At 39.0% G+C, this 21466-nt stretch overlaps 1 protein-coding gene and 1 long non-coding RNA gene across 2 annotated transcripts; one reads left to right on the top strand and one right to left on the bottom strand.

Annotated features, from left to right (window-relative positions):
- Window positions 1–5374: 5374 nt before the first annotated feature.
- Window positions 5375–14795, bottom strand: cxcr3.1 (chemokine (C-X-C motif) receptor 3, tandem duplicate 1). Its single transcript, XM_062063917.1, has 3 exons — window positions 14705–14795; window positions 8323–8706; window positions 5375–6374 (listed from the first exon to the last, which is right to left on the bottom strand). The coding sequence occupies exons 1-3, from the start codon at window positions 14723–14725 to the stop codon at window positions 5658–5660; spliced, it is 1122 nt and encodes a 373-aa protein (XP_061919901.1). The 5' UTR covers window positions 14726–14795; the 3' UTR covers window positions 5375–5657.
- LOC133660427 (uncharacterized) lies at window positions 5587–20085 on the top strand. Its single transcript, XR_009827819.1, has 3 exons — window positions 5587–6320; window positions 8351–8674; window positions 18234–20085. It is a non-coding gene; the product is annotated as an uncharacterized LOC133660427 (long non-coding RNA).
- The last annotated feature ends 1381 nt before the right edge of the window (window positions 20086–21466 follow it).

The following is a 21466-nucleotide window of genomic DNA, read 5'->3' on the forward strand; positions in this document are numbered from 1 at the left end:
ACGTTCCCTCCAGGGCGGACGAAAGAAAGTTTTCGTCGGGGGTAACACCTTTCACTTAACCCGGTAATGGGTCTGCTAAGCTCAGCTTTTGGGTGAGAATGACAAGGCCGCCGAGTCGTGACAATCTGGTTGCTTTATTATTAGTTTTGCAGCACACAACCGGACCCGTTCATCACTCTACTGCGCAGTGCACAGTGCAGGCTCTCCCTCCCTCTCTCTCTCTCTCTCTCTCTCTCTTTACTCGCCCACTCACTCGCTGACCTTCTCCCATTCTCGCAAACACACACACACTACTCTTATAAATTAACTATCTCCCCTGGTGTGCACATGTAGACACATAGACACACACACAGCTGCTTGGCTTGATGTCAAATATAAACGGGATTAAAACCGCCCAATTCGCGTCAACTAATGCAAGTGAAATGACAGAATCTTGTAACAAATTGCTACAATTTGTGTTTTGTCTTAAACAAATGTGTTTTACCTGCTACATGGCTTATCTGTGTACATATGTCAATAATGCTTTTTTAAAATTATTATATTCTGATCTAATCTTTGATTATGGCAGACTATATGGAAAATTGAGAAAAGCCCCATGTGTTTAATGCCTTTTAATTTCTATTTTAACCTTGTACAATTGTTCTTTGAGTGCATTAGGAAACATGTTTATTGTATTGTCAGATTTTATGTTAAAATAAAGCCAGTATTGATATTGTTCGTAGTTCCCTTTATTTGGAAAAGTATCAAAAGTATTGATATACATTTTGGTACCGGTGCCAAAATGTATTACAATTATTGTACAGCAACCCCACCTATTCCTTAGTCCAATTCACTATTGTGGACTCTTTAAGACTTGTTTAAAAGTAATATAACATCATGAACCTTTTAATTGGAGGAGTCATTTCAAGACAAGTGGCTAATCGAAATAAACCAATGTTCTATCTTAGTACAAAAATCCATAACATAATGGTTTCAATCATAGAAGTTTGATCACACTCGAGCACTGCCGGTTGTAGTTTGCAAGCCAATTCTTTTTCCCTGTCCTCATTTTTCTGCACGAACCACACATTGTGAAAAACTATTGTTTTTTTTTTCAAAAAGTCATTTCCTGTCAGAATCCTGACAGACATTTCTGCTGCATATTTTGCATTCATGTTGAGTAATGTTGCCACCTACTGGTTTGCATGGAGGTACCTTATTTGTCTGCAGGACTACATGGCAGACCGTGGGTTTCCTACCCGTCTTCTAATGAGATGCAATACATCTCAATATGATACAGTGCAACAATTCTGTATTGGTTAATTACTTGCTCAAATGTTAGCATTATTGGATAATTACAAAGGTATGTTTGTGATACAACCCCTGAATAATGATGTTAGTAATACTGTAGCTATTTGTTGACTGCAGAAGAAAACAATAGCAGAAATATTAATAATAGGGGTGTTTATATCGAATATCGGACCGATATCAGCAAATATTAAGTATTGGATGATATTGGCTTGCGTTTAAAATCTTTGATATAAGCTCCGACACAAGCAGTCCTGCGGTGTGTTTACTTGTGCAAAACTGGACAGACAGTGAACATCTAAATGCCTCTAATAGGCACACAAAGTTGATCTTTTCTTGTATTTTAGTGAAGTAATTTACAATAGGTAAACATGGTCGGCTATAGGCTACATTGTAGCCTATAGCCGACCATGTTTACCTATTGTAAATTAAAGAGCTGGGCATGCGGCCCGTTAAGCTTTTCAATCTGGCCCGCTGCACATTCCCAAATCATTTTTTTAGATCTTTAACCTCTTAAGGCCCAAGCTGTTTGTTTACATGCTTTTATTTATTTATCTTTGCTATTTGGGCTTATTGGAACCTAATTATAATAAAAACTAAGAATCATCTTTTGATATGATGTACTTAGTCCATAAGTACACAAACGTGTACTTCATGTTTAGTGACATGCTAATTCTTATTTTTACACTTTTTTTTCTCCAAATTCCATTGTATGTTATACTCTTCTGACACCACCAGATGGCAGTATAAGTGTCCACATGAGCGGCCATAAGACCCCAATTCAGTAGTGTACACCATTTTGGAAACAAGAGCTAAAAGGTGCTGTCCACGCATGTGGCCACTAATGACCTTAGTTTAAGATAGAAAGTGTAGCTGCCATTATGATGTGCACTCATGTTTTCAAATGACCGTAAGTCTTGAACTATACAAAGTATTTCAATGGTTGGAATCTGCTCTTTTGCTTGATATACTAGTTACTATGGTATTCTAATTAGTTACTATGGTAATCTAATTAGTTACTGTGGTAATCTAATCACAGCAGCTCAGACGAGGCACCACGCAGTGTGGGTGGGGAGCGTTTCCACAGAGTGTTTCCAGACGCGGAAGGAGATTTTTATAACAAAGCTCTAAAGCTTAGTGATATATCAGATGTATCAGATCGTAGGTATTTCTTATTTTTTTGCCTTTTGCGTTCATATTTCGCTGTGTTTGTTGCATTTTTATTGCGTTTCGCTTGATTGTAAAATATGTCGATGGAGACGGGGTGTGACGTTCATATGTTATCAATATTCAGTGTTTTATCCTTCATAGTTAATATTGTAAACCCCACATTCTTTATTTTCATGTACATTCTGGGTGTCTAATTCAGTAAAAAAAAAATTAAATTCCATTCTGTTTTTTTTAAGGCGGTCTGTCATAATGTTTTTAGCTTTCAATCAGACATTATCGTGATATTCTGTATTAGTGTTCCTAAAAATAGATATACCGGCCCCCAGACACATTTTTTTTCTCTAAATTTGGCCCCTGAGTGAAAATAATTGCCCAGGTCTGGGCTACAAGCAGCTTGCAGAATAGCACACAAACTAGACATTCATAGTAAGTGTCCTTAACTGAACAATATTGCAGTCTAAAACACATCTGTCAATATAAACAAGTGTGAAATAATCATAGGTACATCCATCCATCCATCCATTTTCTACTGCTTGTCCCTCTCAGGGTCGCGGGGGGCGGCTGTAGCCTATCCCAGCTGTTCTTGGACAAGTCGCCGCCTCATCGCAGGGCCAACACAGATAGACAGACAACATTATAAACAAACTCAATAATAGTTTTTTTCTCCCAAAGAAATAACCACCCGGAACTGTTGTGTGCTGTGACTTTTCATAGATTCTACAACTAATCAAAACCATCAATGCACAATATTCCATGTGTGCAATATATTTATATGTCCATAATTAATACTCCTTTTCACCATATTTATCTCAGGTTACCTCCATGTAACTATGCAACATTCACACACTAGGGCCAATTTAGTGTTGCCAAAGAGCCTATCCCCAGGTGCATGTTTTTACATTTTACTTACACATACAAAGCTTATTACAAAGTATTAAACGTGTCCATATTATTCAATTTACTGTGTCATGAGAGTCATGCGCCTAATGTAATGAATTATTGTGACCATTAGATGTCGCCAATAAAACAAATGACCACTCCAATTGAATTTTGATTTAAGAGAGCATAAGTCCATTCTACTCAATGGTTTGTTTGTTCTTTGTTTGAGTAATTTCACATGATCAAGACTTTTATAACATTCCACACTACTAAATAGTAAAAGTATGGATGATTCCATATCAGGTTAATATTGTATCGGACAACACTAAAGACTTCAATATCGGTATCGTGTTAGTGGTGGAAAAGGTTAAACCCAAAACCAGTCAAATTGGCATGTTGTATAAATGGTAAATAAAAACAGAATACAATGATTTGCAAATCCTTTTCAACCTATATTCAATTGAATAGACTGAAAAAACAAGATGTTTAATGTTTGAACTGGGAAACTAAATTTTTTTTGCAAATAATCATTAACTTAGAATTTAATGGCAGCAACACATTGCAAAAAAGTTGGCACAGGGGCATGTTCACCACTGTGTTACATGGCCTTTCCTTTTAACAACACTCAGTAAACGTTTGGGAACTGAGGAGACACATTTTTGAAGCTTCTCAGGTGGAATTCTTTCCCATTCTTGCTTGATGTACAGCTTAAGTTGTTCAACAGTCCGGAGGTCTCCATTGTGGTATTTTAGGCTTCATAATGCGCCACACATTTTCAATGGCAGACAGGTCTGGACTACAGGCAGGCCAGTCTAGTACCCGCACTCTTTTACTATGAAGCCACGCTGTTGTAACACATGGCTTGGCATTGTCTTGCTGAAATAAGCAGGGGCGTCCATGATAACGTTGCTTAGATGGCAACATATGTTGCTCCAAAACCTGTATGTACCTTTCAGCATTAATGGCGCCTTCACAGATGTGTAAGTTAGTCATGCCTTGGGCACTAATACACCCCCATACTGGCTTTTCAACTTTGCGCCTATAACAGTCCGTATGGTCCTTTTCCTCTTTGTTCCGCAAGACACGACGTCCACAGTTTCCAAAAACAGTTTGAAATGTGGACTCGGCAGACCACAGAACACTTTTCCACTTTGCATCAGTCCATCTTAGATGAGCACGGGCCCAGCGAAGCCGGCGCCGTTTCTGGGTGTTGTTGATAAATGGCTTTCGCTTAGCATAGTAGAGTTTTAACTTGCACTTACAGATGTAGCAACAAACTGTAGTTACTGACAGTGGTTTTCTGAAGTGCTCCTGAGCCCATGTGGTGATATCCTTTACACACTGATGTCGCTTTTTGATGCAGGGAGGGATCGAAGGTCACGGGCATTCAATGTTGGTTTTCAGGCCTTGCTGCTTACGTGCAGTGATTTCTCCAGATTCTCTGAACCTTTTTGATATTAGGGACCGTAGATGGTGAAATCCCTAGCTGAATGAGAAATGTTGTTCTTCAACAATTTGCTCAGGCATTAGTTGACAAAGTGGTGACCCTCGCCCCATCCTTGTTTGTGAATGACTGAGCATTTCATGGAAGCTGCTTTATTACCCAATCATGGCACCCACCTGTTCCCAATTAGCCTGTTCACACGTGGGATGTTCCAAATAAGTTTTTGATGAGCTTTCCTCAACTTTCTTTTGCCAGCTTTTTTTAAACATGTTGCAGGCATCAAATTCCAAATGAGCTAATATTTGTAAAAAAATAAAGTTTCTCGGTTCAAACTTTATGTATCTTGTCTTCGCAGTCTATTCAATTGAATATAGGTTGAAAAGGATTTGCAAATCATTGTATTCTGTTTTTATTTACCATTTACACAACGTGCCAACTTCGCTGGTTTTGGGTTTTGTAGTATTATGTCCGCTACAGTACTGATAATAATTGTCACATATAATACTCATTGATATTTGAGCTAAGGATCATTTCAATTTAATTCCACTGATTCTTTGGTTAATACATTTGTATTTGTTCAATTGTTTTACATGTGATATCATTTTATTTTGTATTCCTCGATGAAGCCCATGTACAGTATCAACAGTGGTACAACAGTTTTAAAATCATTGAGCAACAGTACAAGCCACGGCTCAATATACAGTATTACATACATGTATATACAGTTGTCAGTTTAAATGCACAGTAAGACATCGCAATTTACATAGCTCAACAAAAAAAGATCTTAAAGAAGAGATCTATGACTGTGTGAACCCCAAACTACATTAAAGAAGAACAACCCGAAGAAGAATGATGAAGGTCTGTGCATGCTTCTGTCTCAGATCGCCAGGGAGTTGGAAGTGTCCCCAGAGTTGGACCAAAAGGAGCTTCTCCTGCTGCCCACTGCCGACTGGAGTTTGACGCTCTCCTTGGGTTTGCAGGTCATTACCCTCAGGATGTCCTGGAGCTGACGACGGAACTTGATCCCCACAAAAGCATACAAGACAGGGTTGAGGCTGCAGTGGAGGTAACCTACGGTGGGGGTGATGATCATGGCCTTCCCCAGCGACGCTCTGAACTCACAACTCTGGCTGGTGTCCTCTGAAAAGGCAGTGTCTACCATTAGTGTGATGTTGTACGGCATCCAGCAGATGAAGAACACCACCACCACGGCGGCGATGACCCTGAAGGCCTTTTGTTTCTGGAGGCCCTGTGAGCCGCAGCGCAGCCGCCGCAGGATGCACGAGTAGCAGAAGACCAGGACCAATGACGGCACCAGGAAGCCGGCGACGTGGTAGACGAGGCGCAAGGCCAGTCTCCAGGACTCGGAGACGTTGCGGACGCATTCGGTTTTGTCTCGTCGGGCGTCTTTCAGGGCTTCCAGGAAGATCCAGTCGGGGAGAGACAGGAAGAGCGAAAAAAGCCATACGGCCGAGCAGCTGGCCTGGATGAAGTGGGGTTTCCTGTGGGAGTACATCTGGGTGGCGTGGACAATGGAAAGGTAGCGGTCCATGCTGATGCAGGCCAGCAGGAAGATTCCACAATAGAAGTTGATCTGAAATTGAAACAATAATGGCTCTCAAACCATTTGTGTCCTTCAATATTTCCATACATGGATCAGTCTGTCAATCTGTCTTTAAATTTATCTCTGTCTGTCTGTCCTTCTGTGTGTTGATTCGTCTGTTCGTCCAACTGTAGATCCATCAATCTTGTATTTCAGTTTTTTCTAACCATTGAGTGAACCACCACGCTGTCACTCAATTTAAACATCTGTCAGTCCAACTATCTGTCTGACCTTTCATCTGTGCATTCATCCTGTCAGTTCTTCCAAGTCTGTTTGTCTGTTTATCATTTTGTCTTATCTATCTGTCCTCCCTTCAGTCTGTCAATCAGTCGATACAAAAATCTGTCCAGGCAATCTGCACTCCGTCCATCTCTGTTCATTGACCCATTCCGTCTATTGCTTCCTGTCTGTCCTTCAATCAGTTGATTTGTCTGTCTGTCTGTCCCCCTGTTGTTCATTTAGTCTGTCTCTCTGTCTAATGTCCATCCACTTAACTGTCTACTGGTCTTTCGATCTGTTGATTCGTCTGTCTTTCCGTCCACCTGTCTCACCACCAATCAGTCATACGTTCTAGGTATCAGTCTGTCAATTTTGTCAATACCTCTGCCAGCCAGTATAACCTTTCATCTGTACATTCATCAAGTCTGTTGATTGACTGCTGTTAGTCTGCTTGTCCGTCTATTTGTCCATCAATTTATTCATTGTCAAGTCCTGTCCGTCCGTCTCCCTGCCCCCCTATCTATCTATCTATCTATCTATCTATCTATCTATCTATCTATCTATCTATCTATCTATCTATCTATCTATCTATCTCAGAGGTGTCCAAACTTTGTGACTTGGGGGCCGCACAGGGATAAATACATTTGGTCGAGGGCTGAAAGCCGACTGCATAGTAACTATATATATAGTCCCTTATATATATATATATATATATATATATATATATATATATATATATATATATATATATATATATATATATATATATATATATATATATATATAATGTATACACATACATGTGTACACACACACAAACAATATATATATGTATAGGCTATATATGCACTCACTATATTTATGTATATGTGTGTGTGTATATATATATATATATATACATATATATATATATATATATATATATATATACACACACATATATATATATATATATATATATATATATATATATATATATATATATATACACACACACATATACATAAATATAGTGAGTGCATATATAGCCTATACATATATATATTGTTTGTGTGTGTGTACACATGTATGTGTATACATTATATATATATATATATATATATATATATATATATATATATATATATATATATATATATATGTATGTATATATATATATATATACACACATGTGTGTGTACATATTAATATGATTGATATATAATTAGTCATTAATATAATTGGATTTTAAGAGTATGTGAAAGTTTGACTCCTTCCTTGTTTACTCCCGTGACAACCTCCTTAAAGTTGTGTAATCAATCAGAAATATCAAGCAGCTAAAATGTGCCAAACATGGATGAGTGTGGAGAGTGTTTTACATTCTTCCCATCAGGCTTTGTAATGGATTTAAATGGGTGTAATTTAGATTTTTTTTGTTTTTGGTTGGACTTTTTCTTTTTTGCACCATGACTATGGAAGGTTGTTTGCATTGGGTCATATAAGTGAAACGCTGCAGTTAGTGCCATTTTAAGTATAATTGACCTGAATTCCTAGCAATGTCCACTTAGTGGCGATACAATTGCAGCATCAAAAACGGTCTTTTAAAATGATTCCTCAATTAACTCATGTCGTTTCACAGGCTTTAATTGAAGACGTCAACACGGCAAACTTGGCCCGCGGGCCGTAGTTTGGACACCCCTGATCTATCTGATATGACAATCATTTTAAAAGCTAGTCTTACCGTGAAAACTGAACCTGTGATCTTGCAGAGAGGAGTACCAAACGTCCACCCCGCCCCTTGGGCGTCCTGTGCCATCAACAAGGGCAGCGTGACCAGCAGCAGCACATCAGCCACAGCCAAGTGGAGAATGAAGGTGTCCGTCACACTCCAGCTCTTCCTGCTCCGAGCCAGAACCCCCAGGAGCACCGCGTTCCCTGGGATGCCCACCACCAAAGCCACCGAGTACAGAACCGGGATGAAGACCGCCTCAAACTGCCGGCCCTCCTTCACGCTGCTGCATGAATCGTTGGTGTAGAAGTCAGTTGCTTCTGAGAAGTTGACGCCATCAAAGATCAGATCGTCCACATCAAAGGTAACAGCCTCACTGCTTTCTGGAAAATATGCCTAGACAGACAGTACACTTTGTTTTAGGGTGCTTTAAAGGCCTACTGAAATGAATTTTTTTTATTTAAACGGGAATAGCAGATCCATTCTATGTGTCATACTTGATCATTTCGCGATATTGCCATATTTTTGCTGAAAGGATTAAGTAGAGAAAATCGACGATAAAGTTCGCAACTTTTGCTCGCTGATAAAAAAAAGCCTTGCCTGTACCGGAAGTAGCGTGACGTCACAGGAGCTAGTATTCCTCACAATTTTCCTTTGTTTACAATGGAGCGAGAGAGATTCGGACCGAGAAAGCAACGATTACCCCATTAATTTGAGCGAGGATGAAAGATTCGTAGATGAGGAACGTTACAGTGAAGGATTAGAGAGGCAGTGATGCACGTATCTTTTTTCGCTCTGACCGTAACTTAGGTACAAGCTGGCTCATTGGATTCCACACTCTCTCCTTTTTCTATTGTGGATCACGGATTTGTATTTTAAACCACCTCGGATACTATATCCTCTTGAAAATGAGAGTCGAGCACGCGAAATGGACATTTAAAGTGACTTTTATTTCCACGACAATACATCGGTGACACACTTAGCTACTGAGCTAACGTGATAGCATCGTTCTCAAATGAAGATAGAAACAAAATAAATAAATCCCTGACTGGAAGGATAGACAGAAGATCAACAATACTATTAAACCATGTACATGTAACTACACGGTTAAAAATTTTCAGCCTGGTAAGGCTTAACAATGCTGTTGCTAACGACGCTAAGGCTATTTTAGCAACTTAGCAACCGGACCTCACAGAACATTAGCGCTCCACCTACGCCAGCCAGCCCTCATCTTCCCATCAACAGCCGTGCTCACCTGCGTTCCAGCGATCAACTGCGCGACGAAGGACTTCATCCGTGGGTTTGGCGGCAAGCATCGGCTAGGCGTCTGCTAGTCCTTGTAGTGTTGCTGTAAGTATTGTACTTAGCCACTAATACACCGATCGATCCCACCTACAACGTTCTTCTTTGCAGCCTCCATTGTTCATTAAACAAATTGCAAAAGATTCACCAACACAGATGTCCAGAATACTGTGGAATTTTGTCGAAGAAAACAAGAGGTTTCTGTATCGGGTTAGACGGGGTCCAACCACTTCCGTGGATTTTGTGACGTCACGCGCATAAATCATATCAAAAGGAGTTTTTCAACCGGAAGTGTGGCGGGAATTTTAAAATTGCACTTTATAAGTTAACCCGGCCGTATTGGCATGTGTTGCAATGTTAAGATTTCATCATTGATATATAAACTATCAGACTGCGTGGTCGGTAGTAGTGGCTTTCAGTAGGCCTTTAACCACATATTACAGAGGAAGCACTTTTCAAGATTTTAAACAACCTCAGGTGGAATATACAAAACCCAAAACCAGTGAAGTTGGCACATTGTGTAAATCGTAAATAAAAACAGAATACAATGATGTGCAAATCCTTTTCAACTTTTATTCAATTGAATAGACTGCAAAGATAAGTTATTTAATGTTCGAATTGAGAAACTTTTTTTTTTTTTGCAAATAATCATTAACTTAGAAGCAGCAACACATTGCAAAAAAGTTGGCACAGGGGCATTTTTACCACTGTGTTACATGGCCTTTCCTTTTAACAACACTCAGTAAACGTTTGGGAACTGAGGAGACCAATTTGTGAAGCTTTTCAGGTGGAATTCTTTCCCATTCTTGCTTGATGTACAGCTTAAGTTGTTCAACAGTCCGGGGGTCTCCGTTGTGCTATTTTAGGCTTCATAATGCACCACACATTTTCAATGGGAGACAGGTCTGGACTACAGGCAGGCCAGTCTAGTACCTGCACTCTTTTACTATGAAGCCACGCTGTTGTAACACGTGGCTTGGCATTGTCTTGTTGAAATAAGCAGGGGCGTCCATGATAACGTTACTTGGATGGCAACATATGTTGCACCAAAACCTGTATGTACCTTTCAGCATTAATGGTGCCTTCACAGATGTGTAAGTTACCCATGCCTTGGGCACTAAAACACCCCCATACCATCACACATGCTGGCTTTTCAAATTTGCGCCTATAACAATCCGGATGGTTCTTTTCCTCTTTGTTCCGGAGGACACGACGTCCACAGTTTCCAAAAACAATTTGAAATGTGGACTGGTCAGACCACAGAACACTTTTCCACTATGCATCAGTCCATCTTAGATGAGAACGGGCCCAACGAAGCCGACGGCGTTTCTGGGTGTTGTTGATAAATGGCTTTCGCTTTGCATAGTAGAGTTTTAACTTGCACTTACAGATGTAGCGACAAACTGAAGATACTGAAAGTGTTTTTCTGAAGTGTTCCTGAGCCCATGTGGTGATATCCTTTACACACTGATGTCACTTTTTGATGCAGTACCGCCTCAGGGATCGAAGGTCCGTAATATCATCGCTAACGTGCAGTGATTTTTTTCAGATTCTCTGAACCTTTTGATGATATTACGGAGCGTAGATGGTGAAATCCCTAAATTCCTTGCAATAGCTGGTTGAGAAATGTTGTTCTTAAACTGTTCGACAATTTGCTCACGCATTTGTTGACAAAGTGGTGACCCTCGCCCCATCCTTGTTTGTGAATGACTGAGCATTTCATGGAAGCTGCTTTTATACCCAATCATGGCACCCACCTGTTCCCAATTAGCCTGTCCACTTGTGGGATGCTCCAAATAAGTGTTTGATGTGCATTCCTCAACTTTCTCAGTCTTTTTTGCCACTCGTGCCAACTTTTTTGAAACATTTTGCAGGCATAAACTTCCAACTGAGCTAATATTTGCAAAAAATTAAGTTTACCTGTTTGGATGTTATGTATCTTGTCTTTGCAGTCTATTCAACTGAATACAGGTTGAAAAGGATTTGCAAATCATTATATTCTGTTTTTATTTACCATTTACACAACGTGCCAACTTCACTGGTTTTGGGTTTTGTACAATATTATCAAAAATAAAGTGCAACCAACTTCTCTTCAGTTTGGATTAACAGGTGGTTTACCTAATAAATTAAGTGCAACCAAACATTTTCAGGTGGTTCAAGCGGTCTGACCTGCTATTACTCTCACTTTAATAAACCGCTACGGTAACTGTGAAAGGTCAAAACAAGTGCAATCGCCACAACACAACATGAAGCCACAACACAAGTTTTAGCTTCAGCACGATTGCAAAAGCCACAACAAATACAAACACCACAACACAACAACATAAAGCCATAACTCGAAGCTGGGGGTCAGCAACCCACGGCTCTTTAGCGCCGCCCTAGTGGCTCCCTGGACCTCTCTTAGAGATGTGTGACAATGGAAAAAGATGAAGAAAAACTTTTTTTGTTTTTGTTTTTGTTTTAATATATTTTCTGTAGGAGGACAAACATGACACAAACCTTCCTTATTGTTAGAAATCCCACTGTTCATGTTAAACATGCTTCACTGATGAGAGTATTTGGCAAGCACCGTTTTGTCCTACAAATTTCAGCGGTCCTTGAACTCATCGTAGTTTGTTCACATGTACAACTTTTTCCGACGCTGCCACAGAAAGACGTGTTTTATGCCGCTCCTTCTCCGTCCCATTTTGTCCACCAAACGTTTTATACTGTGCGTGAATACACAAAGGTAAGCTTTTGTTGATTTTATTGATTTGCTGGAGTGCTTACCAGGCATATTTGGTAAATCCATGACTGCAAGCTAATCGATGCTAACATGCTATTTAGGCTAGCTGTATCTACATATTGCATCATTATGCCTTGTTTGTAGGTATATTTGAGCTCATTTATTTTCCTTTACTTATGTCCTCTGTGTATTTCATTTATATTTGCATGTCTCGTGACACATTATCTGTATGTAATATTGGCTGCATTTCTCATAGTTGTTCGTGCGCCATGTTGTTCCAGACCACAGCAAAAGTTACCCAGCTTGCAAAGATGGTAATGAATCCATTAATAGAAGACAACCTGCCGTTTCCTTAAACTTGGACACACATCTATGCATTTGGCCAATATAAGCCAGTCATTTCCAGAAGTTATATCATCCTGTGAGAAGCCTCCTTTTTACTAATGATTTCCAATGTTGCAAAAATGTGTAGAATGAAAATTAAAATACAACATTTCTGTTAACGAAGCTTTTGATAGTAGGCTAATATAGACACTTACATCATGTGTTGCCTTTATTATAACACTTATATAAGGTTTTTTAATTTTTAGCGGCTCCAGACAGATTTTTTAGGGGTATTTTTGGTCCAATATGGCTTTTTCAACATTTTGGGTTGCAGACCCCTGGTCTAAGCCAAAAAACAACAACATAAAGACACAACAGAAGTGAGAGCGGAACAAGTTTGGCGGATGAACCAAGTGACTGAGGTGGAAAGTTGGAAATGGTGTAATGAACAAAGTTGGAAAAGTAAGTGAATTGTGACAACCTTTTCAATAATACTAATATACTATGTTCATTACACCATTTTTAACCCTCCTCCTAAACCACCTGGTCCGTTAACGAAAATTGGTCCGCTCTCACTACCGTTGTGTCGGTCACTTCCTTCTAAGGTTTAAAGCACAGCACTATTGACAATAACAAAGCAAAACCAAAACAAAGCACGGCACGGCACCGAGGATTTGAGGAAAAACGTCACCTCTTGAAGCGTCCACACTGAAGAATAACAAAAATTAACGCCATCTAAAAAATTGTATAAAACATATGATAAAACATAAGTAAAAATAAAATATTTTTAAAAAAAAGTTAATAAAAACATTACATTGAGAGAATAACAGTAGTAAATATAATTAAAATGGGCCATGCAGGCCCTAATAATTAAAAAAGAACACAAACACTCAGTAAAATAATAAATAATAATGATAATAATAAATAATAATAAAATAATAAAAAAACATAAGAGTTTTAGATGATCAGTAAAAAGTTTTTGGCTTTTTTATTTATTTATTTTTTAAAATTGTTTTTAATTAACCGGTCTCTGCAGTCCTGACGCTCTCTGGCAAGCTGTTCCACAGGTGGGGGCCATGGTGTCTGAATGAATATGATACATATTCTGATATTTGGTAAACGCTAAAAGGCCAGTGCCTGAGGACCTCAGAATCTGCGATGGTTGATACGATAAAATCAGGTCAGATAGATAACAAGGTGCAAGGGCTTTAAGATATTTAAAAACTCATAATGGAACTTCAATCACTGAAAGTGTTAAACTCCATATGGAGTCTGGCGTTCTTAAATCAATGTTTTCTTTTATAGTATTGATCAAATCTATTGCTTGCCCTTTAAAACAATGTTTGATCGATATATATCTTCCGGAAGGCCAACTTGCCGAGCACAGATTAGGAAAATAAATCGATAGGCCAATGAAGTGGTTTAATTGTTTTACCCTTTCTATTTTAATCTTTTTATGCATTTATTATCTTTATCTTATTTCTACATATATTTTAAAATATGTCTTATATATTTTTTAGAGTGCGTTAATTATTATTTTTACTTCTGTGTGGGTGCCTCAAAGATAGTATTTTTCCTCAAACCTCAGGGTGTGTGCATCTTTTTTTTTTTACTGGTGTAAAGAACTTTGATGCAACTTGCCTGTGCATGAAAAGTATTCTATAAATAAAGTTAGATTGATTGATGTGGAGTCTTAAATTCACTCCTAAAAATCTCTCATAATGCGATGTGAGTTCTTTATGTGCTTGCCGATTAGGACAGGAAGTCATTGTGCAGCAAGTAGACTCATTTGTAATTTTTGTGCATTAAACATTTTAAATTTAGCTACACGGGTGAATGAATAAACACCTCATGTCATTCCAAAGTGGACATTGTATTGTTGTAAAGGCATAATAGTTAGTTTTTTTTGGTAGTTGCATTCTTACCTTCAACCTATGCAGCTGAACTTTCTCTGAACTAATTAAGCTCTGATGCTGCACATTATTGATCAGTTTAAAAATATATGTAAGAGTAGTGAAAAAAGTATAGATATTAATGACTTACCAGGTTGAAATTAGCAGACATTGTCTTCAATAAGCGGGTTTTCAATGCAGAACAATGCACTGAAGAACTACCAATGTGGTCGAGAGGAAGCAAGAAGTTATACCAAGTAAAAAAAAAAAAAAAAAATACCACAGAAGGCAGGTGTGCTGAGGATAATGCCTGCAAATAAGTATTTCAAACATTTCTCATAGTAAATGTAAAATAATGGGCGGACACATGGGTAAGATTAGTTGTTTTTTCATATTCACATCCACACATTACTTTGTTCATAATGCAAATTTCTTGCTTCTTCCTAAGTTTAACATTAAAATACATTTATATGACTATATATGCAATGCATTTATTTGCATATATTTGATGTTATCCCCATTTATTATTGAATGGGAATTTACACCTAATTCAGAAAAGTCCAATTATAATGATTTTAATAGATATAATGAATGATAACAATAATTATGATAATACTACTACTAACTAGATGAGGACATTTCTCAAGGAATTGCTCCAATGCTGAAGTTGAACTGAAATGCTGCTAGAATGTACAAAACCCAAAACCGGCGAAGTTGGCACGTTGTGTAAATCGTAAGTGAAAACAGAATACAATGATTTGCAAATCCTTTTAAACCTATATTCAATTGAACAGATTGCAAAGACCAGATACTTAACATTCGAACTGGAAATCTTTTGTTATTTTTTGCAAATATTAGCTCATTTGGAATTTGGTGCCTGCAACATGTTTCAAAAAAGCTGGCACAAGTGGCAAAAAAGACTGGGAAAGATGAGGAATGCTCATCAAACACTTATTTGGAACATCCCACAGGTGAACAGGCAAAGTGGGAACAGGTGGGTGCCATGATTGGGTATAAAAGCAGCTTCCATGAAATGCTCAGTCATTCCCAAACAAGGATGGGGCGAGGGTCACCACTTTGTGAACAAATGCGTGAGCAAGTTGTTGAACAGTTTAAGAACAACATTTCTCAACGAGCTATTGCAGGGAATTTAGGGATTTCACCATCTATGGTCGGTAATATCATCAAAAGGTTCAGAGAATCTGTAGAAATCACTGCAAGGCCGAAAACCAACATTGAATGCCCGTGACCTTCGATCCCTCAGTCGGTACTGCATCAAAAAGCGACATCAGTTTGTAAAGGCTATCACCACATGGGCTCAGTAACACTTCAGAAAACCACTGTCCGTAACTACAGTTCGTCGCTACATCTGTAAGTGTAAGTTAAAACTCTACTATGCAAAGCCATACTTTTACGTTGTCGCCAAGTAACAGAATCCATGATTATTAGGTTACAAAGTAAGAAATTAGATCAAATGCTAGCGTGACATGTTAGCATGCTAACATTAGCATACTAACAGGGGGACAGCTAGCATACTTCCAAGATGGCGCCATGTAATAAAATTAATGAGCTGAACATGTTGCTGTTTGAACTACTCGTGGAACTTGGAAAAATGTCTTATTCATTTAAATGGGAAATTCCTGGTAATTTGGGTATTTCGGGAAAAGCAGGAATTTTTTTAAGGTGATAAATAGAATGAATGTTCTAAATGATCTGAATTAGTTGGTGTTGGAAAGGTTTAATCGGTCAAGAAATGTTGAAGTATTGCCATTTTTTAATTGACAAATGGTATTACGGAATTCCTGGAATTTCAGGAAAACCGGGAATTGTTGTAGTTTCTAAACAAACTTATTTTTTTGTCCTGACTAAGAGTAATGTTTTGATGGTAGAACGGTTGAAATAGGTTGAAAAATGTGACAAAAGTATTCGAACGAAAAAGGGTGGAAATAGGGTTAGAAAAAAAAAGTGAATTCCTGGAAATGTGTTGAACCTGGAAATATGGTAGTTTCAATGTCCAGGATGAGTTGAATTTGTTGAAGGTGGAATGGTTTGAATCGGTTGAAAATTGTGAGAACTGTGGAAGTTTGAAAAATGGGGAAAATTTCCCTGAAAACTGGGAATTCTGAGAAATCCGGGAATTGTTCTGGAACTGTTGGTGGAGGGCACAGAATTCCTGAACAGGCTGAATATTTTGAAGTTGAAACGTAATGAATCGGATAAAAAATGTGGGAATTGTGGAACTTTGGAAAATGCCCCATTCATTTAAACCGGAATTTCCTGAAAATTTGGGAATTTTAGGAAAATATTTGAAAATAGTAAAAAAAACTTGAATGTTCTGAATGGGTTGAAATGGTTAGTGTTGGGATTTTTCTAATAGGTCAAAAATGGTTGAAGTCGTAACATTTTTAATTGAGTATGGTATTACTGAATTCCTGGAATTTTCCGGTAAAAACGGGAATTTTTCCAGTTCAAAAACCAACTTAGTTTTTTTTTTTTGGAATAAGAGAAACGTTTTGGCGGTGGAACGGTTGGAATGGGTTGAAAAATGTGGGAGTAGTAGTCGACAAAAAAAATAGGGTGAAAATAGGGTTTGGAAAACCGGGAATTCTGGTAATTCCTGGAAATGTTTTGAACTTGAAAAAATGGTGGTTTAAATTTCCAGGATGAGTGGAATATGTTGAAGGTGGAATGGTTTGAATCGGTTGAAAAATATGGGAATTGTAGAACTTTGAAAAATGCCCCATTCATTTAAATCGGAATTTCCTGAAAATTTGGGAATTTCAGGAGGGGGAGAATTTGAAAATAGTAAAAAACTTGAATGAGTTGACATGGTTGGTGTTGGAATTTTTCTTATCTTGAAGTCGTCCATCCATGCATTTTCTACCGCTTGTCCCTTTTGGGGTTGCGGGGGGCGCTGGAGCCTATCTCATCTGCATTCGGGCGGAAGGCGGGGTACACCCTGGACAAGCCGCCACCTCATCACAGAATCTTGAAGTCGTAACATTTTTAATTGAGAAATGATATTACAGAATTCCTGGAATTTTGGGAAAACCGAGAATTTTTCCAGTTCAAAAACCAACTTCGTATATTGTCCTATAAAAATAAATAAATTAATATTATCATTATTATTGTTGTTTTATTGTCATCCAAAGTATTATGATTGTAATATTGTGGAATTATACTCCTCATCAATCCATATGAATAATCTCTAATCTTTTTTTACTACTATAGAGTCATTTCTATTATTATTATTATTATTATTATTATTAAGCCTTTTCCGAATATGACTTTCTTCAAGAATCTGGCTGTCTGAGGTGTTGAAGTCCGTCAATGACTTGATACATCTGCTAGTCAGTCTCTCTGTCCTTCTTCCTGTCCATCCATCTATGTTACCGATCACTCACCTGCCGCCTCTCTTTCTGCTGAGCGCACCTCGGGACACGCCCACGGGCGTTCCCCTCTGCGCGGCTGAAACCGCTCTGCAATCAACACACCTGCCGGTGATGAGAGACCTGCCTTCTTAAGCCAGCGCGTCTTGCGTCCCAGTGCCAGAACGTAGCTAATCGTACTCGTACGGTAAGCCTCGTTGCGTTTCCAGCTTTCCTTGCCTATGTGCTTCCTCTCTCTTTGTGTTCTTCCCCCGTCGCGCTCATTGTGTCCTGTGTTGTGTCGTTGTCCAGCTACCCGTCTTCCTCCCCCGTTGTCGAGCTGTGTGTCTCGTCTTCCCGGATCCCCTCTGAACTCTCTGCTGCCTCTCTGGATCTCGACCTCACGCCTGCCCTTGACTTTCTGCCAGTCTCTGGACTTCCGAGCCTACCTTGCCCTATCTGGACTTCCGCCTCGATTTTAACACGCACCTTCAACACCCCCTGGTAACAACCCTCACATACTTGCTACACATAGTCACACCATATTCATGTGGATTACGTACACACTTCACTAAGGCTGCAGCTAACGATTATTTTTCTATCGATTAATCTATAGATTATTTTTTCGATTAATCGGTTAATCTATAGATTATTTTTTCGATTAATCTATAGATTATTTTTCCTTTTACCGATTATTTTTTTTATTCAAAATGAAGATGAAAAAATAAATGTAGGCCTGTTTTTTCAAAAGGCATGGCTTTTATTTACAAAAAAAAAGAAGTATGGCCACTCAGTCAACATTGACAACAACATGACTAAATATTCTGTAACAATGTAAACATTTAAAACTTTTAACATTTAACAAAATTAAAAGTAGCTTATTTGCTTTTTAATGTGCAAATATAAAAGTCAACATCCAGTGCAAATCTTAATATTCTGCAATAGTATAAGCATTTCAAAAGTAAAAGTATTGCTTATTTTGCTTTAAAATGTGCAAAAATAAAGATAAACATCCAATACAAAAAAGTGCAAAACGAAATATTCTGTAACAACAGTGTAAACATTTCAACAAAAGTGAAAGTATTGCTTATTTGCTAAAATGTGCAAAAATAAAGATAAACATCCAATACAAAAAAGTGCCAATCTAAATATTCTGGAGCACTGTAAACATTAAGTATTGCTTTTAAAATGTGCAAAATAAACATCCAGTCTAACACCGTACACAATAACCAATTCTACTCATTCCAGTGAGTGACTAACAGTTGTAATGAAGAAAGGTTAGCATGTGTACATGTTTGGTTCTTTTCTTGTTTACAATATTCCCAGCAGCTGAAAATAGGCGCTCAGAAGGGGTCGATGTGGCTGGAACGAGAGGTAATTAGCCTTCACCTCAAGCCAGGACTGCGAGTGAGCTGAGCTGCAGTTTATATTTCTAGAAGGTCAACGGGCTCATAGTGATGTTACTAGTAGTTGACTGGGAGGTGTTTATTATCATTTGGGGAGAGTCCGCTGCCTGATGCTCACCTGCTAAACACCTATCTGCTCCACGCTGAAGCGCTGACTACATGCGCTCTGAATACACACTGCTGATTGGCTGATAATGCTTCGTGTGTACCAATCAGATGGTTGTGTGGGTGGGACAATGCTGCGTGTGTACCAATCAGATGGTTGTGTGGGTGGGACAATGCTGCGTGCTGAGACAGACGCAGAGGAGCGAAGCAGCTTGTTAAGACTTTAGCAGCTAAAGTTAGCTTTAGCTTAGAAACTCGTTCGGTACACCCCCGTGCCGAACCGAAAGCCCCGTACCGAAACGGTTCAATACAAAACACGTACCGTTACACCCCTAGCAGATACAAATGACACAGTCATGTTTTTGTGTAATGATGACAACGTATGCTCGCGCGGACGATTGACTAGTTGATGGTTTTCTTTTCAAATGTTCGTTCATAGCCGTTGTGCTGCTATGATAGGCCATTTCCGCTCGACACAGTGTGCATACAACAACATTATTAGGCCGTTTATTGAAATACTCCCACACTTTTGACCACTTTTGGCATGCTTTTCCCCCCTCGCTCGCACCGCTCGCACCGTCTGCTTTGATCGTCTGCTTTGCGGTCCGCCATGACGGTAGTGTGACGTAAATATGCGACGCGTCGACGCACAAAAACGGCGTCGACGTATTTACGTAACCGATGACGTCGACTACGTCGACGCGTCGTTTCAGCCTTACACTTCACACACGTTTGTTTATTCCAATAAACGCGCTGCGAGCTAACGACTCAGCTGTCTCCGTGCCGTCTCCTTCTCCCGCTGTACCGTTGCAATCTATCTGTCATAAAAATAATTGATGGTACTGCAATCAACGGAAATTCTATAGTCCCTCTCCCACTCTCCATGACTGAGGTTGCCAGATACGCAGCCGAATCTAGCTCGATCGATTGGGCTACTCCATTTTACCCAGAAATAAGGCTAATTTCAGGAAGAAGTACGTCATCCCTGCGTACAATATCACAACAAATGGCAATCACATGGTTATTGTCAGTACTATCAGAAAACAAAGACTAAAACTAACTACAACCAACACTAGCAATGGTTATACTGGTGAAAATAAGTAGAGTATGCTTAGCAGCCTAATGTACGCCCAAAACTAAAGAGGAGACATTTTACCAAGGTATGCCTATAGGCTACTGTTTCAAACGTTTCAGATTGCCATATAACTTGGTACATGTAGTCCACAACATGCAAACACGAATGAGGAATTATTTTATCATGTGATTTTGCTGTCTCCATACGTTTCACATTGCCATGACAGCCGTGCTAATGTTGGAACCCATTTCCTCAGCGTCTCAGCATATAGAGAACGAAATAGGCACTGACACTACCCATATATGCACACAGGTTTTATTTGTTAAAAACATATTTTGCCCTGTCAGTTCGATGACACATCGACATACAGGCTAACGGCCATATATTTCCCCTCTTAGCCTATATGTCGATGTGTCATTGACCAGGCTAGCATGCTAAGCATTACACTAGGAACTAAGCATCACACTAATCGTCCGTTGCACGAACATACTAGCTTTGTTAGACAAGATCAGACTGTATTGGACAATATAGTTTACATAGTTTCCATTTATTAGAAGTAATAACAAAACGCAAATGTCTTACTTACCTATCAAGGAGGAAAATAGCAAGTTTGGCATCAGATGAAAAAATCTTCTCCGCCTTCAATAGTCTCCATCTTTCAAAGACACCCCCGATACAAATCCTCGTTTTGTTCCTGGCTTTGTCATGAATAAGTTGAGAATCGTAACGACGCCTTTTAGATTTACTTAGGTCTGACATGTTTAGTAACTTTACCGGTGGCAGTAGCTAGACCAGGGGTCGGCAACCCGCGGCTCCGGAGCCGCATGCGGCTCCTTGACCACTCTGATGCGGCTCAGCTACATACATGCCGACACCCCCGATTTTCCCAGGAGATTTATGGATCTCAGTGTCCCTTATAGATTACTCCCAGGGAAAGAATAATACTTTTTACACTCTAG

The sequence above is a fragment of the Entelurus aequoreus genome, linkage group LG11 (genome assembly GCF_033978785.1).
Source record: "Entelurus aequoreus isolate RoL-2023_Sb linkage group LG11, RoL_Eaeq_v1.1, whole genome shotgun sequence".
Lineage (NCBI taxonomy): Eukaryota > Metazoa > Chordata > Actinopteri > Syngnathiformes > Syngnathidae > Entelurus > Entelurus aequoreus.

Excerpts from the sequence above, each read along its gene's own strand:
- cxcr3.1 (XM_062063917.1), bottom strand. The coding sequence starts at position 14,725 with ATGTCTGCTAATTTCAACCTG. Across the intron at positions 8,707-14,704 it reads TGTCTGCTAATTTCAACCTG|GCATATTTTCCAGAAAGCAG; the intron begins GTAAGTCATTAA and ends CTGTCTGTCTAG. Across the intron at positions 6,375-8,322 it reads TCACAGGTTCAGTTTTCACG|ATCAACTTCTATTGTGGAAT; the intron begins GTAAGACTAGCT and ends TTTCAATTTCAG.